This window comes from Vicia villosa, linkage group LG4, assembly GCF_029867415.1.
Source record: "Vicia villosa cultivar HV-30 ecotype Madison, WI linkage group LG4, Vvil1.0, whole genome shotgun sequence".
Lineage (NCBI taxonomy): Eukaryota > Viridiplantae > Streptophyta > Magnoliopsida > Fabales > Fabaceae > Vicia > Vicia villosa.
Genome location: NC_081183.1, coordinates 136,551,942 through 136,578,127, shown reverse-complemented (window position 1 = coordinate 136,578,127; position 26,186 = coordinate 136,551,942). Strand labels below are relative to the sequence as shown.

The following is a 26,186-nucleotide window of genomic DNA, read 5'->3' as shown; positions in this document are numbered from 1 at the left end:
ACATCATAATATTTGTTGTATGTTTCAATAGTGTGTGTTGCTCATGTTTAACATTCAGAACAGTATTTAGAATCCTTGGTTGATTGAGTTTTGAGTTTGTTGATTGTGTATAATGGCGGATGTCATTTTTGTTCAAGAAGTAATGTTCAGAGTTGATGGGATAATGTTTTTGAGATGTATGTATGAACAGAGGGAGTTTCTTGGTTTTGCGCGAGAATTTAGGAGAAGTAGGTGGATTTTCAGTTAAAGCAAAGGAGAGATTAGGGACAAATTGAAATTTGAAACAGAAGTGTGGAATAGAAAGTAAAAGAGTTTGAAAAACCGTGAGAAGTGGATATTGGATGAAGGTGTGTTGTTCACTGATGTAAGTCTTTTCAAACACACACTCAATGCAAAAACTTGCTTGCAAGGTGTTTGAGAAAAGTTCAGAATTAAGATTTTTGTTTTTTTTAGGTTAGTTTAGAGGAGGTTTAAAACCCCCGCAATATTATATATTTTCAGATTTTTTCCAATCTGTCTTCCACGTGGCGTGCCACATCAGCCTCCGTTAGTGGAAACTAACGGGAGGGACCAATGTTGGGAACGGAAAAGTTTGCGAGGAACATTCATTGAAGAAAATTTTTAGAGGGACTAAAATTGCAGGGTCGCATATTTATAGGGACTAAAAACATAATTAACCCTTTTAATAATGGAGGAGAGAGAAAAAAATTCACACATAACCTCCACCATTTATTTTAAAGGGTTAAATATGTTTTTAGTCCCTATAAATATGCAACCCTGCAATTTTAGTCCCTCTAAAAAATTTCTTCAACAAATGATCCTCGCAAAATTTTCCGTCCCCAATATTGGTCCCTCCCGTTAGTTTCCACTAACGGAGGATGACGTGGCACGCCACTTGGAAGGCAGCTTGACAAATATCTGAAAAACGTTTAAAATTGCGGGGGTTTTAAACCACTTCTAAACTAACCCAGAAAAAAACAAAAAAAATTAGTTCTGAACTTTTCTCAAACACCTTGCAAGCAAGTTTGACACATGTGTTATTACACGGTTTCAGAACTTATCCGCACCAGATCTATGAACACCAGGAGGAATTAACGATTTAGAAAAAAATTTCTTAACCAACAATCTCAATGTTTAACTTCATAGGCTTCATGCATGCTTTAGAAGATGCATCCATGGTTTTTGGTCATAAACATGCTAACCCCTTTGTAGGGACTCCTGGGATAATTAACTCAAGAATATGCATCATGGTCTTTGCTGTTGTTTATTTTAAATGGTCATAAACATGCCAACCCATTTGCCGTTGATCCTTTCACTATCTTCAACCTCTTGCAGGAGGATATGAACATGTTGCAATTAATATAAATACACACATATTAATTAGTTTACTTCACAAAACACAAAATAAAAATTAAAAGAAGCTGTTTAAATTATTGTAACTTACACGGAACATCTCCAACCAACATCCAATCATCATCCTTATACTCATAAGTAGGAGCATGCTCAGAGCCATTATACCTTTCTCTTTCTGAATATTCACCTGTTTGATTAATCACAAATTAATATTAATGATAACAAAGTAATACAAAAATTGACCAATTGATTATTGTTTGTTCCAGCATGCTTCTTACCAATTGTGCACTTGAATAAATTTTCCAAAGCTATGAGAAGCTCTGAATAACTTTTGTAAACATTAAAATCTATCTTTCTCAAGTAAGGTGCACCAGCCATGCTCACTTTCACGTACATTCCACTTCCATCTTCCACTTTCTTTTGTTTTAAACTTTTCTTTCTAAACAATCTAATTGGTGGCCATCCAACTACTTGCACCCTGCAATATCCATCAATTTTCATTCATCAGTTATATAATTCCCAAAATTCAACAAAAGTTTAATTATCCAATCCATAATATGACCACTTACTTTGAAGATCGAAGGTTGTTATGGAAGATATTAAAGGGGAAAATAGAGATGAGATGTGTACAAGGTGGTGGTGTTGTGGAGTGGGAGAATGAAGATGGTGTTGAAAGGGGCTTTTGGTGTTCTTGGGTCTGGTGCTGATAATCTTGTGGCTAAAAAATTCATGGCTATATTACAAAGTTTCTAAGTTAGTTTAGAAGAGGTTTAAAACCCCCGCAATTTCAAACGTTTTTAGATATTTGTCAAGCTGTCCTCCACATGGCGTGCCACGTCATCCTCCATTAGTGAAAACTAACGGGAGGGACAATAAATGGTGACGTCGTATTTTGCAGGGACCATTTCTCTAAGAAATTTTTTACAGGGACTAAAAGTGCACGGTCGCGTTTTTGTAGGGACCCCTGGCATAATTAACCCTATTTTAAAATCTAATGGTTCAAATTCATTCTCACATTCTCATATAAAGCAGGCATTCTCATATGATATACCCTATATATATATATATATATATATATATATATATATATATATATATATATATATATATATATATATATATATATATATATATATATATATATATATATATATATATATATATCATATGAGAATGGGTAAATTATATAAGAATGTGAGAATGTAATAACAGCCATTGGATTAGTATTTAATGGTTGAGATTAAAAGATATTTTTTAAAATTTGATTAATAATTTCTTTCTTCTTAATGACACATGATTTAGTGAAGATCACAATTTAATCTCAATCATTCCTTTTTAAATCTGATGGTTCTTATTCATTCTCACATTCTCATATAACTTATTCATTCTCACTAGATATGCCTTATATATATATATATATATATACATATATATATATATATATATATATATATATATATATATATATTGAGGCCCCTCTTTTATTGAGGCTCTGGGCTATGGACCTGCTTGCCCAGACCGAGGACCTTCCCTAAGTATACTTTACGTAAACATATGCTATAATCGATTCATATGGAAGTTGCCAAATTGGGTTTTGGCATTCTTATCGAGAGTTTGAAATCTAGATTTGATAGAAGACAAGCATTTGTTATGATGAAATACGAAAGGAGTTGTCAGTATAAAGAACCTATGTGGAAGTTGAAACGTGATGACACCGAAACAAGAGAATGTGGATGTCCTTTTAAGGTGTGCGGATACCGAAATCGAATAATACATGGACATTTAGTATGATTTAACGTATGCATAATCATGGATTGTTTCACAAGTTAGATGGTCATATGATTGTTTATCGTTTGAATTCTGAAGAAAAGAAACTTGTTTTTAACATGACATTGAATATGGTTGAGCCCATAACTATACTCATAACTTTGAAAAGGAAAATACCCAAAAGTGTATTAAATATTAAACAAGTATACAATGTTCTCCATGGAAACAACAAGTGATTGGAGGTCTAAGATCTGAAATGCAACAATTATTGAAGTTGTTGGATGACCATCATTATTATCTACGTATAAAGTGGGTGATCATGGAAAAATGTTCGAGATATATTTTGGACTCATCATGATTCCATCAAGTTGTTCAACATATTTCACACGGTACTGATAGTTGAATCAACATATAAGACCAACAAGTGCAGGTTTCCTCTTCTGAAAGTTATTGGTTTTACTTCTACAGAGATGACTAATTCATTTGGCTTTGCATGTTTGGAATGTGAAAAATAGGATAATATTACATGGACTTTCGAAATATGTTGGAATATGCTGAAAGACCTAGAAAAAATATCATATGTGATTGCCGCTGATCCCGATACCATGCTGATGAATTTGGTTGCAAAGGTATTTCCTACATCATATGCTTTATTGTGTAGGTATCATATAACAAAAGATGTGAGATGTAGAATTAAGGTTGTGTCAAGGACCAAACATATCATGAGTGAAAATGAGAAAATGTTCAAACCTAGTCAGGTATTGGAAATCATAATGGATGCTTGGAATGTTATAATCAATTCTTCTATATACGATTTATATGTCAAATCTATCATAGAGTTCAAAAGGGGGTGCTCGAAATATCCATATTTCTTAAAATATGTTAAAAGTATGATATTAGAACAGGTGAAGGGGAAACTTGTTTGTGAATTGGATAATTGAGTTAGACATTTTGGAAATACCACAACTAATAGAATTGAATAGGCTCATGCTACATATAAGAACTGTTTTAGAAATGGTAAGGGAGATGATAATCATACACTTATCCTTCAACATCTTATTAAAGAGTTGTAGGCCCATAAGGAAGGTTACACGAGGTTGGAAAAAAGAGCAATACAATGAAATTCATAATGCTTTGATTCCTTGTTTTAAGGGTCTAACACTAGAGAAAAAATGCATGTGTTTTCTTTATAGCTAGTGCATATAACATACTATGTATCGATCTCATAAGGTATAGTTTCTCAAAAACATTTTTTCCACTTAGAAGTGGCCCACCTTACAATATAGTCGGATGCATTATGTGTATAGTATGGCTTTCAAAATTATCACATTTTTTCAAGTTTATTTCAAACCAGGATGTCATATACGCCGAACATCCTCTAAGTTGACATCTCATGGATGTAAAGTTACTTTGGTATTTTCATGGATGTAATGTTGACCCTGTTTTGATGTCTTATAGTGTATATCTAACATTACTTTTAGAAACATTAAAATTGAAGTTCTATTCTCATGAGGACAAAAATTTGACCAAAATATTGGGATAACGTGTACAACAAGTTTATGGCATATTACATATTATAGGGATAGATGTCAGACACAATGTCTAAGACAATGCATACCAGAAAACCAGAAAATATAATTTAAAACATAAAGCAATAAAGAACAAAAAGAATTGTAAACCTAGATCGGTGCAACCTCACCTACGTCTCCGGGGCTTCAAACCCTAGAAAGGAAATCCAAAAAATTCTAAAGTTGCAATAATCACTTAATGTAAGCAATTATCACTTTTACAAAAGTAAATTTCTGGGTACGAATAAGCTTGGATACTAAAAACTATGCCTAAGGGTCCTATTTATAGTGCTAAACTTGTACTGGAAGTGTTTTAGATTTTGTATGAGTGGTGGAGATAATGGAGGAGCTTGGATAATTGATTCTTGTGAAGAGGGAAAATTTGCTAGACTGGTCAGCCAAGACGAGCATCATGATCATGATGACCTTTCCGTCATCTTGCTGCTGACCACGACCTTATTGACGACCTGGTCGTCATCCAGCTCACACGCATCTTCTCCATTTTGTTGACTTTGGCGACGAGTTTACCTCCTGTTATGGGTGACGACCGTTATGATAGTAGGGAGTCCGTCATAACAGTAAAATACTTGTAATTTTCTTCTATTTTTTTCATTTTCACCGTTTTGTCGCACATAAGCCTTCTCCCGCAGATACCTAAAATAGGCACGCAACCAACATAACTCTACAAAAAGACACGAAAACGACACTAAAATACATGTAAAGCGAGTCAAAAAGTACGATACATTTTTTATTTATCAATGTACACCCCTACATAAGCCATCCAATCAAAGTACCAACATGTCACCTCTAAAGGTCGTGTTTGACAGTGCTTGCTGTATAGTGTGAAACAAATATCTTCCACCAGAATGCGGCCAATAACAAGTATGTATGTATTAGTTTCCATATTCCCCATGAGTGGGATAATCGAGCACGCGTGCAGATACTCTTCAGTATAGTCAAAAACATACTCCCGTATGGGCATACCCTAGAAAATGCTAAAGGATCCGTGCTTGAAAATGGTTCAGAGGAAAATTAGTAAGGGTGTGGTACAATTATTATGAAATTAATAATTGGCATGTAAGTAAATCACCTAAAATTGATAGTTGTTTCATGTCATTTGTCTCATCTTCCATTAACTAGATTCACTTAACTTGGAGTACAAGTAAATCAAATAATATACCCTCATTTATACTTATAAAAGTAAAAATGAGGCTTCAACTTCTTATACTTTGATTCTAGTACATTAATTGATGTAATTGTCTTCTTCATCTATCTCTTCAGGAAGTAACATGTTTCCCGTTTGGATTTTAGGAGCCCCTCGATTATGACATATGTGTCCACTAGGTGGTTATGGGTGTTTATCAATATGCTCTTCCCATTTCCCAACTCCCCACTAGATATGGGGGTTCTATTTGATGTTTCCAATGGTGCCTTCTTCTTTGTAGCAACAAGGTTGTCCCAAATCCTTTTTTCATGATTGGTTTTGGATATAGGCAAATCATTTCTTGTGGGTTCGGGCTATGGTGACACAATATCTTGTGCTCAACCCATCCTGTCATGCCCTTCTAACCGCTTTAACTTTTTCATCTCATGATGTTATCGTAATTATGGGTTTCTTCTTATTGTCTATAAAAAGTCTCTAGGAAGTTCTTTAGAAAACTATTGACATCCTGGTTGATGTGTAGATTTTAGGTTAGAGCGTAGTTAGGGTTTGTCATAGTTAGAAGTAAAGTGGAAACTTTGAAGGGTGTTTTTCATAGATGCGCCAAATGATATAAGAAAATATTTTTATTCGAGTGTCATTGATGAATTTAATGATGCTAGGAACTCCGATATTGTGAATATATATGTATATGATCTATGGTGGGGGTGTACTTGTAAACACTTTGACAATTAAGTCACAAACATGCCTAAGTGTGAGATTTATGATTTAGAATAATGTCTACGTATATATGCTCTATCCTTTAAACTTTATTGTCGAATTATATGATTTATAGACCCTAAAACCTTGTGTAGGGCTTGTGAGATAAATTTCAAAAGATCCTACAATTTTTTGTCATTTAATAGCCTCTAAGGATCCATCAGCCTTGATCGAGTGTTTGTTAAGGATATGTTAATGTCTTGTTTCTCAAGACTTGTATGATCTAATTGATGGGTCAACATGAGGAAGAAGCATTCACATTGGGTCAAACACTCACATAAAGGTCAAAGACTCACCTAAGCAAGTGATTTGGAATATTGTGTACATAATTCTACTTCATTCTTAAAACTTTATTGTCGGATTGTAGGATTTATAGGCCCTAAAAACTTATGTATGAATCATGAAATAAATGTCAGAAGATCTTACAATTTTTTTCATTTAACAGTCTCCAAGGATCCATCAACCTTGATTAAGTATTTGTCAATGATATGTTTATCTCCTAAACCGTCTTGTTTCTCGAGACTTTGATGATTTGATTAATGGGTCACCATGAGGGGGAATCATTCACATTGGGTCAAAAACTCACCTAAATGTCAAATATTCCCCCAAACAAGTGAAAGAGACACCCCATATTCACCTAAAACATTAAGGCAATGAGTGTATGTGTCATCTCACTTATAAATTGATAAACCCCCACTTTTTCAAGCAATATGAGACACTCAACGTCTCACACTCGTTTCTCAATAATCTTCTCCTCAAGTGTGATTCATTCATTATGCTCCTCCTCAAGTGGAAGCTCTTTCATCCACATACTTGTACCACCGTTGACAGACACCCTTACCATGTCAAATGGCACTTGAATGGGACATGTCGTCTAACCACTACCATGTCAGGAAAACTTTTGATACAAGGAGCTATGGTATCTTACTTGCTTATGGCTCTGATACCACTGATGGATCATCTTGAGAGAAAACATTCACACTAGATCAAACACTCACCTAAATGTCAAATACTCACCCAAAAAATTGAGAGAGGGACCGCATATTCATCTAAAACCTTAAGACAATGGGTGCATGAATCATTTCAGTTATAAAATATTCAACCTTCACTTTTCTAATTAATGTGAGACTTATACGACTCACATTTGTTTCTCAACATTAATTTCTCGTGAATTGGACCCTAACTTAAAATATTCCAACTCATTTGAACTTTATTAATTATTTAATTTAATGTTGAGATTTGATCTCAAAAGTTTGTGTGCAAAATATTAGCTTATAGTCAACAATCTTTTACTAGTTTTGTCGTTTTTATCATTTCCTTTGTTGAAAGTTAGCATCTGTTTTTAGTGCAATTGTTCATGATTCTCTCTCGATCCTTGACACAAAAAATTTGTATTTACATCTAATCAATCAAAAGGTTTTTATTTTTAATTTAAACAAACGAAATCTCAGTATAAAAACTGTGGTCCTGTCTTTGTCTCCCCCCAACTTCCTTCTTAATTCTAGGAGAGTGGTTTTATCTTTTAATTAAATGAAGATAGCAATGTCTAGAAAGTTCTCAAATTTGGCATCTTACATGCAAGAAGAGAACTACTATTTTGGCATTACATGTCAAGTGAATAAAGACACCCGTGACTCGTGACACCCTTCCAAATAAACCTTAAACAATGTGTTGATGTTTGTGTGGTTTTAATAATCATAATAATTTTCTAAAAATATTATGTTATGATTAAGTTTGGTGTCTATTGGTTTATTTATATTTGAAAACCTTATAGTATAGTACACAATAATTTGTTGGGACCAAGGTAATTGTATATACTATAATATATGTATCTTCTCAACCGAACGCAAAAGCAACCATTTTATTATTTTTTCAAAAAATAGATTAACAAAAAATGACCCATATCAAGGTTTGTACAAAAAAATAATATATTTATTGATAATAACCAAACATATTTGAGTTCACTAAAACTATGTTCAATTATATAATCAACTCTAGTACATTAAAATTAGTAGAGCCCATGGTTAAGAAAAAAACAAACAACAAACTTATCATACTTTTTTAACATTGGAAGACCACAGACTGAACACACATAGAATTTCAAGAGAAAACACCGACAGTGATTTTTAGAGATCCAACTGTTTTTCATTTTCTATACCACATACATATTTTCATTTTTTTACAAGCAAAATACTAACAAAAATTAAGATTTTTTTTTTTAAATAAGCAATTTATATCTAGCGGGTTTCGAACCTGAGCCTTTGAGAGGAGTACACTCTCAGAACCCAAGCGTTTCACCGCTAAGCATGTCTGTTTCTCCGTTTAATCGCATTTTATAAAACTTAAAAAAAAATGAAATTGTCGAATGCACGAGCCTAAAACCTTAACTCCTCTAAAAAAATGTGAGTGGGCCAGCCCGCGACCATTATACTCTTAAAATTCAAAATTGTAAATTATAAACGGGACGATCTAGGACAGAGTGAATATATTAGAGGATGTGGATGCAAGTCCGTTTTATCACCTCGTTTGATATTTATTTTTATTTTTATTTTTTTCACCATCAAATTAGTTTGATTTGAGGGTCAATTCTAATATCAAATGGTTTCAATCCTTCCAGATTGCAGTTGCAGAAGATAAAGCCGAAATTTATATATTAACTTTGAGATTCGTTTTGATCATTTAATTTAAGAATTCATATTAATTTCTTAACTCTTCAAAATATATTATATCAGTTTTTGTTTAATTAACAATAAATTTTTTTAAAAATTCATCGTTAATTAGACAAAAATAATTAACATAACATATTTTTAAAAGCTAAAGGATAATATGTATTTTTTAAGTTAAAAATTTAAAATAAACTCCCAAAAGTAAAAGGTATTACAATATACTATATTACTACATATAATTTATTATTTTTTAAATTATTATTAGTTTCAAGGTATAAGTGTTTTTTGTATTGTGCCTAAACTTTGTGGCCAAAGCTCATTTATAGGAATTTAAATGCACCATTCAGAAAAGATGAATTAGGCTTAGAATTCCTAAGCAAGCAATATTTAAACTCACTCAACTACCAAAGCCACCCATAAATACAAGCCAACAAAAATAACTTTTCTCATTTCTCATTCCACTCCTCAAAAAATGAGGAAAACCACTACCATTATTTCATCACTTACGATCCACATTCTTCTTCTTTCTTCCATTCCCCTCTCATCCCCCCAACCCAACGAAAAAACCAGCACCACCGATATAATAGACCAAATATGCAAAAAAACACCCTTCTACGACCTCTGCACATCCATCCTAAACTCATCTCCCCCAACTCCAAAACCCGATCTCAAAACCATAGCCCTCGTAATGGTAAACAACATTCTCTCAAACGCAACCGACACACTCAGCTTCATCGAAACCTTAATCAAGAAAACCTCGGATCGTGAAATGGAACAAGCATTGGCCTTCTGTGCTGAATCGTATATCCCTGTTGTGAAGTACACTCTTCCTCAAGCTGCTGAGGCTATCAGCCAGAACCGGTTTGGTTTTGCTGGGTACTGTGTTTCTGATGCTGTCAAAGAAGTTAACTCTTGTAATAAGAAGTTTTTGGGGTTTGGGGTGGTGTCACCTTTGGGGAATAGGAATGGTGTTGTTCAGAAGCTTGTGGATGTTGCTTCTGCCATTATTAAGCAACTTTTGAAGGGTTGATTTGTGAATTGTGATTTTTTTTTAGTTCTTTTTGTATTGTATAGTGGATCTAGCAGGTGAATTTAAATAGGATACTTGTATTTTTATATTATTACTGAATAATAATAATAAATAATCATAATAATAATTACTGTGAAATGGTTTGTTTTTGCAATTAAAAATGAAGAATTTGATCTATAAATTTATTGTGTTCATTTTATTCATTTTTTTTAAAGAAAATATTTTTATATTATAATGTTTATACTTTAATTTTTAATATTTTAATATAAATAAGAATATTAAAAAAATATTTCGAAAATAATAATAATAAGTGTATTACAACATATATAAAATTAAATTTCAGTCTTCTACTAAAACTTTTTAGTGCCAGGTGTCAACTTCCTGCATAAGGAAGGTTCGTATGGGCAGTGTTTTAAAAACTGGACCGGACCAACCGGTCGAACCGGAAACTAGCTAGGTAACCGATCTGGTTCAATAGTCGGATCGGGTATGCCATCAAACCGGTGGGAACCGGTAAAAACCGGCGGTTTAATTGGTTTTTTTTTAAACTTTTTTTTAAAATTTTTTTTTAACATTTCTTTTAAACTTTTTTTTTAACTTTTTTTTTAATATAGTGTATTACTTAAATAGCATTCTCACATAGTTTTTTCTGTTAGTGACAAATTAAAAACTTTATTGTCTATTTGTTATCTTTGCTAATAAATTTTCTTAAATAGCATAAACATATTGAATTTTATTTGATTTTCTTTTTAGGAGGATCCTATTTTAAATTAAATTTGGTACACATTGGAGTTATTTTGTTATAAACTATTCAATTAGATTATGTTGTAATTAGACTTTGTTTGCAATTAGACTTTGTAATTTTTTTACTATTTTGTTATGTTTGATACCTTTGTTTAAAATTTGAATTTAAGTTATGAAATTGTGAATTTATGATATGATATTTTTAAAAAATTTAAAAGCTAGTTATATTTTTTTAGAGACTGAATCATCAGGTTCGACTGGTTTTATATCTATATAATGACAGGTCTATTCAATCGAGTTATCCGGTTTAATCTGGTTTGGTCGTGCAGTTCGACCGATAAACCAGTGACCCAGTACCCTCACCGGTTCGATGACCGGTCCGGTTTTTAAAACACTGCATATGGGTAACATGCTGAATTGATGAGGAAAAATAAATGACAAATTATTAAATGTTGGCTCCATGGTTTTTGTTATTTATCTTTTAACCCTCTCAAACATTTTGCATTATTATTTTATTTCATTTAATTTTTTGGAGGAGACCCTCTCAATATGTATTAAATATTTAAAAAGAATTACAAATGTGAATAGTGTGAGGAAATTTGATATTGGTTAGGAATGTGGAGACTTGAGGTCTATATTTTTCACTTCTTTCGCATGCCAAGTCACAAATTCACCTATTCTATCTTAACCTTTATCAGACCTTTCGATCTCAACACTAAACTCCGGATTGGATGCCACTGTACAAATCCATTGCAACATGTGATCACGAAATTCATACTCTTGTTCATTTTTAAAATGATTCTCAATATCTACCATCTTCACTACTACAGGTGAAGCATCCTGAGACACAATAGATTTAAGGATAGCATCGATATGCACCATATCTAATGAAAACAAAAACATAAAATATAAAATATTAAGAAACATCCAAAATAGAAAACAAATTGTTGGAAAATCAGCACAAATAGTTTCCGAAAAATGCATCTCCGAATGAGTTCATCTATATTTCGGAGATACACTTCTGGTTACAATGTAACCTTTTTCAGCTTCAAAATAAGATTAATGTGAGCAATGGATGTTGAAATGAATGAACTTTACCTTAAATTTCAACTCCTTTAACTTCTTTTGATTTGATGAAACTAAGAATGGAGATTTGGAGTGAAAAACTTGATTGAGAATGAAAGGGTTTTGGGGAGGGTTTAATTAAAAAAAAAAAAAAGAACTTTGATCATGCATGGGGCTGTTTTTAGCAATTTCACATTTGATTTTTCTGGAGATACATCTCCCGAATAATCTGACATACAAAGATCGCAGTATTTCCTAATTCCCGCTTAAATATACCGAAGGTACATCTCCGGGTGTCTCCTTGTAATGGTTAATTCTCAATTTATTTTACAAAACTCTCGGAGATGTATCTCCAGAAAAAAAATTATTTGTCTGTAGGGTGGAACTCAATTTGCTCATTTATGTGTGATGCAAAAGGTGCGCCCAAAAATATATCTCCGAAATCAGAAGGGCGTTTTTCGGTTTTCCATCGGGTTCTTTTGCACTATATAGGGTGCATTAAGAAAATCTCATTTAAAATCCCCCTTTCTCACATTCTCTCTTCTTCTCCCAATGCTTCACTCCCTATATAGAACTCATCTACCTCCTCGCCTTTATTTTTCAGCCCAAATATACAAACTCGAATATAAGTTCTCTAACGAGCTCCCTTCCAATTACGGGTCTTCCAAAAACATAATTTTCATTATGTCCTATACAACTCTAGAAAAGTTACTTAAAAACCTCTTTGACTCAACTTTCCACAATCTCTTCTCTATTTTTTGAAAAACTCTCCACCACCACGAACTTTGCCTCCCTTCCCAATTTCCAAATCACCATATTTGCTTTCCAACACTTTAGCCCATAAACTATTTTTTCATTCATAATTCTCCATTTTCACTCACCAACAAAATAAGATTAAAAGCCTTTAATTTTTTTTAAGCCTAAACCTCTCACTTCCTTCTCTCTACACACCTTTTCTCAATGAATCCAATTAACTTTCTTATTTTCCACTCCTCCACTCCATGATTTTTCTTTAAAAAGAGAATCAAGTTTAGATATTATACCTAATGGAGCCTTAAAGAAAGTGAAGAAATAGACACATAAGGCGTACAAAACAGACTTCTTGAGAACAATACGACCACCAATTAAAATATGTTTATTGTTCCAATTTGACAACCTATTCCTGACAGCATCTACCACCGAATTCCACACACCCTTCCTTTATGTGGTTACCTCTGATACGATGGCCCAAGTATTGAATGACACACCTCCGAATTTGCAATTTTACACTAATGTTGCTTTCTTTAGCCAAGATTGGTGAATCTTAACCCCAACTAGAAGAATTTTGTAAAAAAAATAACTTTCAATCCATACACCAATTCAAAAAGATGCAAGCTAACCTTAATAGCCAAAATATTCTTCCAACTTTTCTGTCCCACTATTAATGTATCGTCTACATACTAAATGTGGGAAACACACACTCTCGAATTGGAATCCATCAAATAGATTCAACTTAACACTTTTAGCCATCAAGTTTAGACCTTCTACTGCTAATAGGAACATGAAGGGTCAAATGGGATCCTCTTGCCTCAATCCTTTACTCATCTCAAACTCTTTCGTTGGGCTACCGCTCACTAATACGGATATGAACGCCAAACGTTGATAGTCTAAAATACAGCCCTTCCATTTTTCCATTGAATCTCATTCTCTCTATCACAAAGTATAGATGTTTTAGATCCACTTAATCATATGCTTTCTCGAAATCCATTTTAAATAACACTGCCTCTTTCTTCCTCCTCTTAGCATCACCAACCAACTCATTTGCTATTAAAACACCATCTACCAATTAGCACCCCTAAAAAAAGCCAATTGTGTGTCTGAAATAACTTTATAAACCACGTTCTTTAATTTGTTTGCTAGAAGCTTAGCTAGCACTTTATACATGTAATCAATCAAGGATATAGGCTGATACTCCTTTAGCTTCACTGAATTCTCTTTTTTTTGGAATAAGAGATATAAAAGAGCTATGCCTCGCAATAATCTGCAAATTTGCATGAATCTCTATAACAAATTTCTTAAAGTAATCTTTGATCAATTCCCAAAAATCTTTAATAAACTCAAATCTTCAATGCTCTAACAATTATTATTTCTTCCTGCACGTCTTCTCACCAGAATTGCTATATATAAAATAAAGGGACAACTTCTATACCCATCACAAAAATTTGGGTAGTGTACCTTCAACCAATCACAAGATCCCATTTAATTTTAACATATTTAATTATTTATAAAATAGTCTAATTGTTTGTTGTTTCTAATACATTTTACACTGAATGTAACTTTACCCAACTTTTTGAGTTGGGTAGGTAAGAATTCACCATAAAATAAAGGTTTTTCTATCTTATGCAAATTTCACATGTTAAGAAATTTAAAATGGTAAATTTGTCTTGGAACTTGTGTATTTAGTATTAAATGTATAACTTTTAAATAAATAATGAATGTTTTTCAATGAAAAATTACTACTTTTAGGTGCCTTAACATGTGTAATATTGCACATGTTAGACAAACCCATAAAATAAATTAAACTTTCATGATATGTCATCAGAGTGATAAAGCTTAATATTATAATTTATTAAAGAAAAACTCAAATCTTACATTGACTAGAGATAGAATTTTGAAATCCTCCACTTTATAAACTGAGTTTGTAAGGAAACTCAAATATGATATTAGAGTTTATCAATGAGACCATGGATCGTCCACCATTGATATTAATGAATCAAACCCAAAAAAAATGTTGAGCGTTAAAGGGTGTATTGGAAAAAGTTCAAGTCTCACATTAGCTAGAGATAGAGTCTTGAAAGAGTTTATATAGAGTGACACCACTCACTTTACAAATCGGGTTTATAATAATGAGTTAGTTCAAACTCTAATATAACTCAACTAAGATTAAGTCTAATCTAATCTAATATAATTGTAAAACAATGATTAGTCTCATAATAATTCTTTCATCTATCTTAAACTCTTTGAATGTAATCTGGTTTTGCAAAAATAACAAAGATTTAAGGATAAATCTTGTCATTAGAGAACTGCTATCAACACGATCATCTCAAATGCCTGTTTAACTGGGAATGGAGCTTCCATCACAAATTTTTTAGCCCTCAAGTCATTTGATTTCAAATCTCACCCTGCTAAGCCTAGGTTAATTAAGGAAGTTATTTGGCACCTCTATTCTAAATTGGGTTAAATGCAACATAGATAGTGTTTCTCTTGGAGCTCTTGCTCTTGTCTCTTGTGATGGTATTTTCAGAACCAACAATCCTTATCTGATTGGTTGTTTTGCTGAAAACATAGGTTATCAAAATGCTTTATTTGCAAGGCTCACAAGGACTATGAAAGCCTTTGAAATGGCTTTTCTTCATGGTTAGAAAAACTAGCTTTCAAAAATTCTAATATAGTTTCTTGGAAATTAAGGAATAAGCGGTCTAACTGCATAGAGATAATTAGAAAAATGATGTTTATAGCCTCACACATACATATAGAGAACATAACCAATGCACAGACAAATTGACTTCATTAGGATTAGGCATTCAAGGTTGTGTCTGGTAGGATGAAGAGTCTTGATTTGTCTGAGAGGATTTTGGTCATAGTTTCTCTAATTTTCAATGTTGCTTTGTTTTGGTCCCCTCCCTTTTTATAGCTCTATCTTTTTATTTTAATGTACTCTTTTTTTACTAAAAAATAAGCGGGGTTACTTTGTTCCATGAAACACTTTTGGTCTAAAGGTGGAGAATCCGGCAAAGCTCACGGAGTTTAGACCAATATCTCTTATAGGATGTTTGTATAAGGTGCTATCAAAGCTACTCGCAAACAGGTTGAAGAGGGTTATTCACAGTTATATTAGAAAACCAAATCGCTTTCTTGGAAGGTAGGCAAATTGGAGACAGTATACTAATTGTTAATGAATTAGTCGATGAAGCAAGATTGAAAAGAGAAGCATTGTTGTTCAAAGTTGATTTCGAGAAGGCGTATGATTCGGTTGATTGGAATTTCCTTAACTATATGATGATTAGAATGGGATTCAATGATAAGTGGAGAAAATGGACTAATGCTTGTGTTCGATCCGCTTCTGCCTCTGTTTTGGTTAACGGTAGTCCGATGGAAGAATTCCAGTTAAGGAGAGAGTTAAGGCAAGGGGACCCTCTTTCCCCGTTCCTTTTCCTTTTAGTGGCGGAAGGCTTTAGCCTTTTGATGGACAAAAGTGTTAAGAGGAAATTGTTCGATGGTTACGAGTTTGGTAATGGAGAGGTACAAGTATCTCACACTCAGTATGCGGACAATACTATTACTATGGGAAGAAGTTGGAAAAATGTATGGGCAACCAAAGCAATTTTACAGCTTTTCAAAATGGTATCGGGTTGAAGGTGAATTTCCACAAAAGTTATTTAATAGGCATAAATATGTCGGAAGGTTGGTTGGAAGAGGCGGGTTCAGTTCTGAATTGCAAGGTTGGAGGGACATCTTTCAAGTACCTCGGAATGTCGGTTGGATTGAATCATCGTAGGTTGAGCGCATGGAAGACGGTAATTGATGTAGTGAGAGGTAGATTGGCATCTTGGAATAATAGACACTTATCGATCGGAGGCCAGATAGTTCTTATAAAATCGATCTTGAGTGCCCTTCTTGTGTACTATTTGTCATTTTTCAAAGCTCTCACAGGTATTATTTCAAAGCTTGAATCCATGTTCAAAAATTTTCTATGGGGAGGGGGGCTGGATGGGAGAAAGGTGAATTGGGTGCAGTGGGAGAAAATCTATCAGGAGAATGGCAAAGGAGGATTAGGGATAAAAGACTTAAAAGCTTTCAATTTAGCATTGATGGGAAAGTGGAAGTGGCAGCTTCTAACGAAAGGAGATAGAGGTTGGGTGAAGATTTTGAAAAGTAAGTACGATAAACTAGAGTTCGGGCAGAATAAGACGAATATGTATAGTTCACTATAGTGGAGAGACTTGTGTCTTTTGGATAAAGAAGACAACGAATTTGGAACGTATTGGTTTGTGAATAATACATTTGTAGAGTTAGGAGATGGTTCAGATGCTTCATTTTGGGGAGATCTGTGGCTGGAAAAAAAGAGCTTAAAGTGGAGGTACCCGAATTTGTTTAAACTGGCTAGTGTGAAGAATATAACTGTTAAAGAGGCAATTTGTTGTGGCAACGATTTGGCGGAATGGACTGGCGAATGGGAAAATAGTTTAGAAGGGGTTAATAGTAAGTGTGAGGAGGAGATTAAAAGTAAAATCAGAGGGATTGTTTTGCGGGATGAGGAGAAAGATAAGTGGAGGTGGGGAAAAGACGAGTATTCGGTGAAGGATGTATATCAAGAAATCATGAAAAGGAAGAAATTCCAAACAGAGGCAAATACAAATCTGGCGGCTGCGTGGAATTCTCTCGTACCTCAAAAAATTTCGGTTTTGATTTGGAGAATTTGGCAAAATAGAATTCCTAGTAGGGAAAACCTGGTTAAGAGGGGCATTTTAGTTGATTCTCAAAATTCATGTATGTTTGGTTGCGGTATTGAGGAAAATGTCGCGCACATTTTCTTTGAATGTCCGTCGACTATGGCTACATGGAGCGAGGTCCTAAGGTGGCTCGAATTTTCCTATGTCCTACACAATTTTGCTTTGCAAAATTTTGTTCAATTCACATGTTTATGCAGCAGTGGTAGAGTTGCTTAGGACATGTTCGTCGTCATTTGGTTCCCGACTATGTGGATTATTTGGAAAAGAAGGAACGAGAAGATTTTCAGAAATTCAAAAGAGAACATTAGAGCAGACATTTTCGACATTCAAGTTTCGTCTTGGAGATGGCTAAAATCAAAGATTAAAGGATTCTGCTACGACCTCCATTGTTGGATGTCGGATCCCCAAAATTGTGCTTTGGGTGGAAGGATTAGTTTGCAACTTCTTTGCCTTTGGTCGGTGTTGCAGCCTTTGCGCCTCTTTTTCGAACAAGTCCTGTTTTGAGCTTGTAGAGCTATTGTCTGTTTTTTCTGCTTGACCATGGTATTTGGGTTGTTTGTTGTAAAGGTTTGTCTATTTTTTTCTAGTGCACTTGAGACTTGGTTGGCCCTATAATTTTCTATTCTGGTTTTTCTCCAAGGGATTGGTTTTTTTTTTTTTGGTGAAATGGAGGGCCTAAGCCCAAAAATAAAAGAAACTACAAAGAAACACTCCTAATCACAAAATCATCCCTATTATCTATCTCCATAGGTTGAAGCATCCAAGGAGGGGTCTCACTATAATAAATCGTATCACCACTTAAATTCCTACCCTCTATAGCAAGAAGATTGGCACAACTGTTAGCCACCCTATAAATATGGTGTATTTTGACTATACTGATTTAGGCATCTATTATGCCTGTATTAATATATTTGGCTTATCAAAAAAAAATTATAAACACATTTTCCTTCAATGTCACCTGTATTAATATATTTGGCTTATAAAAAAAAAATTATACACACATTTTCCCTCAATGTCACCTTGTCACTGGAGCTACAAGATGGAACTGCTTGAGAAACTGAATTGTTTTTTAAAAAATAATATCAGAAAGATTAAAATTTAAATGACAAAACCCATGAACAAGTCATTTTCCATCAACATGATGCACTTTTGTAAGAAACACATGTTACTTGTCCCCTACCCAATGAAGCTTCCTTATGTAGAATTGGGTCCATCCTAATGTACAATCTTTTATCATATACTCCCTTGTATAATTATTATAAGTAAAATTGATTTTTCTTTATTTATTGAACAATTAACTTGAATTGATTTATGTTACATCAAGTTGCAGAGGAGTTAAAAAGTAACCTCACATTTTTGGCATGCCAATGAAAAAAAGTGGTAACTTTGCCAGGGTAATTTAACTCACTCCCAATATTGATTAATATACATATAAAGGGAAAAATTACCAACACATAAATAATAATTGATAATTATTGAGAGACAAAGAAATGTTTGTATCAGAATCACAATAAAACTAAGCCATCTCTTCTCAAAATACACAAGTGATGATGATGATGACATTCTTTTTGTTCTTAAAGATTGCATTAACCTTAATCTCTCCTCAGTTTTTCATTCAAATCTGAACCTGCTATCCGCTGTACAAAACTGTAATAATCAAGTAGAAATTGATATTAGAGAAGTTTGTAAAATTTAATATTACAAAGTTGATCCTCTTTATCTCAGGCGAAATTTCAACCGATGGATTAACATAATAGCTAGAATAATCCAACCGTTGAAATTTTGCTCGAGTTACAGGAGGGGCTTTGAAGGATCAATATTGCGACGCGAATGGAGAGGTTTAATGACAAGTGTGCTTACTTGGGGGACTCTGAACCCGGTGCGTTTGAATCGCTTGATGGATTGAGTTGGTATCGAACCGAAATTAAACCTTCTTCTGCTCCTCCTTCTCCTCCTGATATAGATAGAGGTGACCCTTGGAAACTTGCCACTGAGCTTTTCCCAGATGACATGCCTGCAAAAGGAAGTTCTAGTTAAGAAAAGAAAATGGCGAAGTGTTCTCGCAGACCAAAATTCGAAATCATAGATAAGTGTCAGTGCTACCGCGATTCTATCAAAAGCTACATTTTGAAGCTTCATTAAATGCGTGATTTCGAGAAATTTACCGTCATTCCAAACATGCACGAAAATTTACTTGCTATTCAGAAACATAGTAATTTAGTAAAATTATCAATATTTTAATTGGCCTAGCAGAGGAAACAGATTAGATATGAATATGTAGAAACAAAAATGCAGTAGACAAAAGGTCACAAAACAAGGTAAAACAACGGTATCCGACTTGAGCATTAGCAAAAGATTATAAATAAAATATATAAACATGATAAGAATTATTTGTACTACAAGTTTTACCTTGGAAGATTATCACAACGAAGAAGATAACGGTGAACATCAGGGCCAATGCACTGGCGCCATTGGACGAAGCTGGTTTACCATTTTTCATTTTCTTCAACGCTTTCATGCGCTCCACCCTTGCACGCTTCAACGCTGCAAGTTCAGATAACTCCCTGATCAACTTAAAATCAGCTTCATCTAATGACGGACCCTTCGGAGGTCTCGGAGGTTTGGCAGCCTTTTTATTCATCGCCTTTTTATGATTCTCCTTCACCGGAACCTTGTTCACCACTTTCATCACATCCAACGAAACTTCACTTAAATTCGATTCATTGAAATATGAACTCGGCCCAACTTCACCTCTAACAAAACCCCCAACAAACTCACCGGAAAATTGAGCGAATAACATCTTTCCTTGCTTTGCAGTGATTGAATTAGAAACTCTCCTCGAGTTATCTTCAATTAGTGCCAATCCACTTTCAACATCAACTTCAATATCTTTCTCCTTACAATTTTGAAGATCCATCTTAACTTCCACTACAAAAATCAAATCCAAATTCTCACACTTTGTTACCACTCTACAAAAACTCAATCCTCGAACTCAACCCATCGTTAAAAGCGGCATTCTCAAGGTCAACAAATGCGACATATTAATTCTTAATCGATCATAAACCATCTACATTAGACAGATTCCGACGATAACAATCACAAGTATCTATTATCTTCCTCCCAAAACATAAATGTAATAATCCCTTGAAAGGACTAAACCTGCATCACAAAAAAGAGAAAAACCTAAATATCAAATTTATGATAACTTTCCCTTTGTAGGTAGCAGAATTCATAAGTAAACCAAAGGACACAACTTTAAGCTACCCAATTTTCAAATAAAGAAAGGAACAAAAATTCAACCCTAGAAAATAATAAAAAATGTAAACCCTCAAACCTCAAAGTCAATACACAAAACGATAATGGGCACCCATGAAAACGAAAAAAGGAAACTTTTTTAAACTAACAGAACTCATTCCAAAAAAACAATCATAAAAAAATGAGTATACCTTATTGTATTGAGAAAAGGGGAAGAATGAACCCTAGAGAGATGGAAATGAAGATGAGGGCTATAGAATGAAACAAAAAAATGGAGTGAAATAGTAATAACAATGTTGTTGTTGAGATTTGTTGAAAGGAAGATCCTTGTGAATCTTTCGGTGAAATGCGGTGTCTTGATTTGAATTTGGGAAATGTTGTGACGGTGATCTATTCGATTACAGTTGGCCCCATGTCCGGGTTGCACTCATACAGTCTTATGTTGTTGTCTATGTGTTTTTGTTTTCTAATATTAACCATCAATTATGTCATAAACTAAACTGTTAACTATAAGACAGTACAACCAATTCACCTCATGAAATGTGGGATGATGTTTTTTTTTTTTTTTTTTTTAAATTTGAATAACCGTATAGATTGATATCTTAATTTAGATTTTGATCATAATGAAAGGTAAAAAGATTTAAAAAATTTAATATTGCTGTATTTTTATATTAAAATTTTTTTTAATATAAAACTTTTGATTAAATTTGTAGAGAGACCTTTATTTATCATCTTAATTGAGATTAGATTGAAAATAAGTTCGGTTTATAATTAGAGTTATCAAATGAGTCGGTCTGATCCAGTCCACTTTAATTCGGAGGGCTAAAATGTTTAAATGGTTTGCCCCGACTCATTTTTCTCAGGATCTACTCTAGCCGGAAGTGTTTACTGTATTATTTTATTGTAATTTGGGTTGAAATATTTTAAATTCAAAGTTGATTTGACTTGGTTAACATCATTGTGATATCTAGGGATGGACAACCGGTCGGGTCGGTTCGGTTTCGGGCTCAAAACCCCAAACCGGCCCAACCCTCAGATTAGAAATATAGGCCCACTTCCGTCCGGTTCATTAATCGGTTATTTCGAATTCGGTTTTTTTCGGGTTCGGTTTTCTAGCTCGGTTTAATCCGGTTTGTTTCAATATATTTTTTTATTTAATTTTAATTTAAATAATTTAACTGGCACTTTTTTTCTAACTTTTTTTTTAATTTAAATTTGGACAGTAGTAATTTTTTTCCTTTAAACAGACAGTTTTTAATTATTCAACAAAGTAAAATTAAAATTATCATTATTACATAATAGAGGCCAGATCTACAAATTTTAATAGTGTATAAAATGATTTAAACTACAACAGTCTCAACCCTTAAAAATATAATAATAGAAATAAGTCATCCTAAATTCCTAATCCATATAGAGCACCGGCATATAGTCATAGAGTCTTGATGAACCTCTTGCAAATAGATACCTAAAAAATAACAAATCAGAATACAAGAAATATTACAGTATTAGTAAATAAAATTAAAGGAGAAGTAGAAAATTAAAACTGTAAAATAACATAAAAAATAATACCTATACTCCAATTTCTTTTCAACTCTTGAACACCCAGAAATATATAGGAGATATAAAAACAACAAGAAGAAGATTAAGGAAATGAAGAAAACAGAAATGGTTGAGTTAAAACAGAAATAATACCCATAGATTGAAAAAGACAGAACTTTATGAATGGTTGAGTTAAAAACCTTTGCCACTTCTTTGATTTTGTGAAAGAGATTCGACTTTGTGAAGCTGTGAAAGAGATTATATGAAAGGTGAAGATGTGAGAGAGAGGAGAGAAGAATAGATTGCAGCGGCTAGGGTTAATAAGATTCATCACTTGTGTTAAGTTTATATAGAGGTATGGTATTACATTTGGGGTTCTCAAACAATACAGAAATACAGTCCAACCCAATATAAATATTAAATAAAATAAAAAAAATAAGACTATTATGCATGCGGCGGTCGGATTCGGTTACATTTGGATTCAGTTTAATCAACCGAACCGAACCGTGACTATCCACAGCAAACCGGAAGCTTCACCCGTTTGACCCGAAGACCCGACTTTGACCCGACCGAAACGAGTCGGATTGCATGGATCGGGTGAATAGTAACGGACGGTGGTATTTTGTCCACCCCTAGTGATATCAAACCCTTAAACCTGCAAACTCCACAAATTGAAAGAAAAATATGGTTATCAAGTTGTTATTTTTTGAGATAATTCAAAATAAAATATTCAGTATAGCAATTAATATTTATCATTTGAATTAACTCTTTTGAATGGAGTTAAAATTAATTTATCAATATTTCTCATAGATATTAGTTTCTTGGAATGTGAGTTAAACTCACGATATCATATAATTAATTCAATTTAGTGAAAAATATTCATTATTACATCTTCTATTTCTAAATATATTTCATTTAAAGTTTTTACACAATTTTTAAAAAATATAGTAACAAAATTATTTTAGAAAACATAACATTTTTACTAAACTAATGTGGTTAATTATTGATACATTTCTCACAAATAGAAATATAAATATAAAGTAGGATATAATATTTTAAGACTAATTTATATATAGTAATTAAAATATAATTTTTAAATAATAATAGTTTATTAAAAAGTGGGTGATTTATTATAGTGAACATTTAACGGGTGCATGTGTGTGATCTAGCGGTGAAACGCTTAAGTCCTGAAAATGTGCTCCTCTCAAGATTTCAGATTCGAAAACCGCTAAAAACAAATTGCTTATTAAAAAAAAAAAATTGAACATTTAAGTATATTTAAATTTAGTTGACTAAGTAGTCCTCATTCAATCAAACAATATCATTTAATATTATTTATTTTCAAAATAAATTATAATTTTAAAATTAAACTATAGATATGGATATCTTATGATTTTATTGACAGAATAATTAAGAGTTTTTTTAGAAAGTTAATTCAAAATGTAGTGTGTATTTTATTGGCTAGAATAAAATCATTAAGATCAAAAAGTTAGGTGGTCTTAGATCCGAAAAATAAGAGAGGTTAATATTTTTATGTTAGGTAAGTTGATTTAGGATCTCCACCAGAATTGTGATTTCATATGGATCCGATTTTTAAGTATAAATACATCATTGAAGAAACGTTTCTTAATATGAAAAAATCGAGATTAGTTATTTGGAAAGCAATTTGAACGTTGAGACGACTCTACGCTTTTTGAGAAACTATGAATTTACTACTCGCTTTTGAAAATCTACTGGCTTCTTGGATCCATTATTCATCCAAGCGGGTAGTTTATATGAGTGGGTTAAACACGACATCGATGGTGACTTTATCTTTTTGGCTGTTTGTTGATGGTTATGGCGTGTTACGAACAAACTATGTATTGAGAATGAAATGATATCTTTCTAATACTTTGAAACTTATCGCAATGAATTATGATAATATGTTAGCTAAATATTTTCTCAAGCATAATTTGTCTCATCCAACGAGAACGATCACGTGGAATGCACACAAAGGTAGTAATAAAATTTTGAATGTTGATGGTAGTAGCCTCATTAATCTCGACGTCTCGAGCTTTTGTGGATTGATTTGAAATAGTGATGGTCCTTGAGTTCACTATTTTGTAGGTAATATAGTTTATTCCGACATCCTTCATGCGTAGCTGATGACGCTATATCATGATTTGCATATAATCTGAGAATTTGACATCAAAGATTTAATGTATTATTCTGACTTCAACTCTGCTATCAAATTTATTTTATAGAATCTATTAATATTTTGCATCATTATGCTGCAATTTTTTACAAAATTAAAAAGTTTTTTTTAAAGAATAACAATTTTATATTCTTAAAAAGAGAAATGTATGCTGACTATCTAATAAAATACAAAAATAATAATGATCTGATGGATCAGTCTTTTGCGGGGTCTTATATAAAAAAATTCCTCTTTTACTAGTTAATAATAGTGTGACATTATTTTCTATTTTCTTCCACTTGTACCCAAAAAAAAAATTAAAACTCATGAGTATTGAAAAAAAGAAGTTTTAATCAGGCAGTCGCTATTAAGTTGATAAGAAGCGATATTATGCACGATCATGTGTTGTTTTCATTTTTTCCGTCAAAGGCACATGTCCAAAGACAAAGCCACATGCTCACATAGCACGTGAATTATAACCTTAATAAATCCGCAATCAAAACCTCTGTATCTTTTGGCCCACATAGCACGTGGATTCTAACATTATGGAAGACTTGCTTAATTCATTAAACTAACTTTTAATTTAATGAAGTAAAAATAAGCAACATATATTTTACTTCATCAATATTATTTTTTATTTGAGATTGAGTTATAAAATATTATCTATAATGATTAAGAAAAATGATTGTTTTTGCAAGCTTTGAAATTTGTTTTAAGTATTATGAACAAGAAACTAAATGGTGAAGATTCACTTCATTGGTGAATGTTGGTGACTCATCATACTAATTTAACGAATTATTAACTAATTTGCTAATAAATTAATTAACATTGTAGAGTACACTAACTTAAGGTGTTTTCGGTAAGCATTTATTTAACCATATTCAATATGGTTGTGTTCTACCTCTCAAGGACTCCATTTTGTCGAGGAGTATATGTATCAATGAGTTTTCTACTAATCCTATGAACATCCAAAACTTATTAAAAGAAGTAAAAGTATATTCACCTCATCTATGAGTTCTCAAACGTATAACTTTACTACTTGATTTTCTTTCATCAAGCACTTTAAACTTCTAAATTCAAATGCTTTTATGCTTCCTAGTTTACAACGACTTTATGTTTCAAAGAAATTTGCAACTCAAATGATATGGCATCGTGAGAACACCAGTAATCTAAATATTTTGCGTTACCCATCTGATGGAAACACTTCGATGAAGTTTATCCCTATTATTCTAGTGACCCAAAAAATATAAGATTGGGTTTATGTACTAATGGGTTTACCCCTTACATTCAAGCCTCTAGTTCTCCATATTTATGTTGACTAATCGTAGTCACACCCTACAATCTCCCTCCCAAAATGTGCATGACCAAATCATACATGTTTTTGACTTGTCTTGTACCTGTATCGTACAACCCAAAAGTTAAATTAGATGTCTACTTGCAATCTTTGATTGATGATCTGCATTACTTGTGGAGAGATGGTATTGTGACATATGATATCTCTATGTAGCAAAATTTTGTAATGATAGAGCATTTAATATGGACAATCAATGATTTTCCAGCATATGGTATGTTTGTTTTGATGGGGGACACAAGGTAAATTAGCATGCCCTTAT

At 32.9% G+C, this 26,186-nt stretch overlaps 4 protein-coding genes across 4 annotated transcripts; 2 read left to right on the top strand and 2 right to left on the bottom strand.

Annotated features, from left to right (window-relative positions):
• Nucleotides 1-1,018: 1,018 nt before the first annotated feature.
• On the bottom strand, nucleotides 1,019-2,201 carry LOC131597936 (auxin-induced protein 22E-like). Its single transcript, XM_058870593.1, has 4 exons — nucleotides 2,178-2,201; nucleotides 1,923-2,071; nucleotides 1,632-1,831; nucleotides 1,019-1,540 (listed from the first exon to the last, which is right to left on the bottom strand). Exons 1-4 carry the CDS (start codon nucleotides 2,199-2,201, stop codon nucleotides 1,431-1,433), a joined length of 483 nt encoding a protein of 160 aa, XP_058726576.1. The 3' UTR covers nucleotides 1,019-1,430.
• A 7,447-nt stretch (nucleotides 2,202-9,648) lies between these two features.
• On the top strand, nucleotides 9,649-10,479 carry LOC131599754 (cell wall / vacuolar inhibitor of fructosidase 1-like). The gene has a single exon (XM_058872021.1). It carries the CDS (start codon nucleotides 9,748-9,750, stop codon nucleotides 10,303-10,305), a length of 558 nt encoding a protein of 185 aa, XP_058728004.1. The 5' UTR covers nucleotides 9,649-9,747; the 3' UTR covers nucleotides 10,306-10,479.
• Nucleotides 10,480-16,161: 5,682 nt separating this feature from the next.
• On the top strand, nucleotides 16,162-16,509 carry LOC131597935 (uncharacterized mitochondrial protein AtMg01250-like). Its single transcript, XM_058870592.1, has one exon. The coding sequence runs from the start codon at nucleotides 16,162-16,164 to the stop codon at nucleotides 16,507-16,509; it is 348 nt and encodes a 115-aa protein (XP_058726575.1).
• A 2,529-nt stretch (nucleotides 16,510-19,038) lies between these two features.
• Nucleotides 19,039-21,330, bottom strand: LOC131599753 (uncharacterized). Its single transcript, XM_058872020.1, has 4 exons — nucleotides 21,053-21,330; nucleotides 20,016-20,765; nucleotides 19,467-19,620; nucleotides 19,039-19,253 (listed from the first exon to the last, which is right to left on the bottom strand). Exons 2-4 carry the CDS (start codon nucleotides 20,521-20,523, stop codon nucleotides 19,199-19,201), a joined length of 717 nt encoding a protein of 238 aa, XP_058728003.1. The 5' UTR covers nucleotides 20,524-20,765; nucleotides 21,053-21,330; the 3' UTR covers nucleotides 19,039-19,198.
• Nucleotides 21,331-26,186: the final 4,856 nt, after the last annotated feature.

Bases quoted from the DNA above. Each gene is read 5' to 3' on its own strand.
- LOC131599753 (XM_058872020.1), bottom strand. From the start codon at position 20,523: ATGGATCTTCAAAATTGTAAGGAGAAAGATATTGAAGTTGATGTTGAA. The intron at 19,621-20,015 runs GTAAAACTTGTA...TTCCTTTTGCAG, and splicing joins CGTTGTGATAATCTTCCAAG to GCATGTCATCTGGGAAAAGC. The intron at 19,254-19,466 runs GTAAGCACACTT...TGATTATTACAG, and splicing joins CCGGGTTCAGAGTCCCCCAA to TTTTGTACAGCGGATAGCAG.
- LOC131597936 (XM_058870593.1), bottom strand. From the start codon at position 2,201: ATGGAGGATGACGTGGCACGCCAT. The intron at 1,832-1,922 runs GTAAGTGGTCAT...TGGATATTGCAG, and splicing joins AACAACCTTCGATCTTCAAA to GGTGCAAGTAGTTGGATGGC. The intron at 1,541-1,631 runs GTAAGAAGCATG...TTAATCAAACAG, and splicing joins TTTATTCAAGTGCACAATTG to GTGAATATTCAGAAAGAGAA.
- LOC131599754 (XM_058872021.1), top strand. From the start codon at position 9,748: ATGAGGAAAACCACTACCATTATTTCATCACTTACGATCCACATTCTT.
- LOC131597935 (XM_058870592.1), top strand. From the start codon at position 16,162: ATGGGATTCAATGATAAGTGGAGAAAATGGACTAATGCTTGTGTTCGA.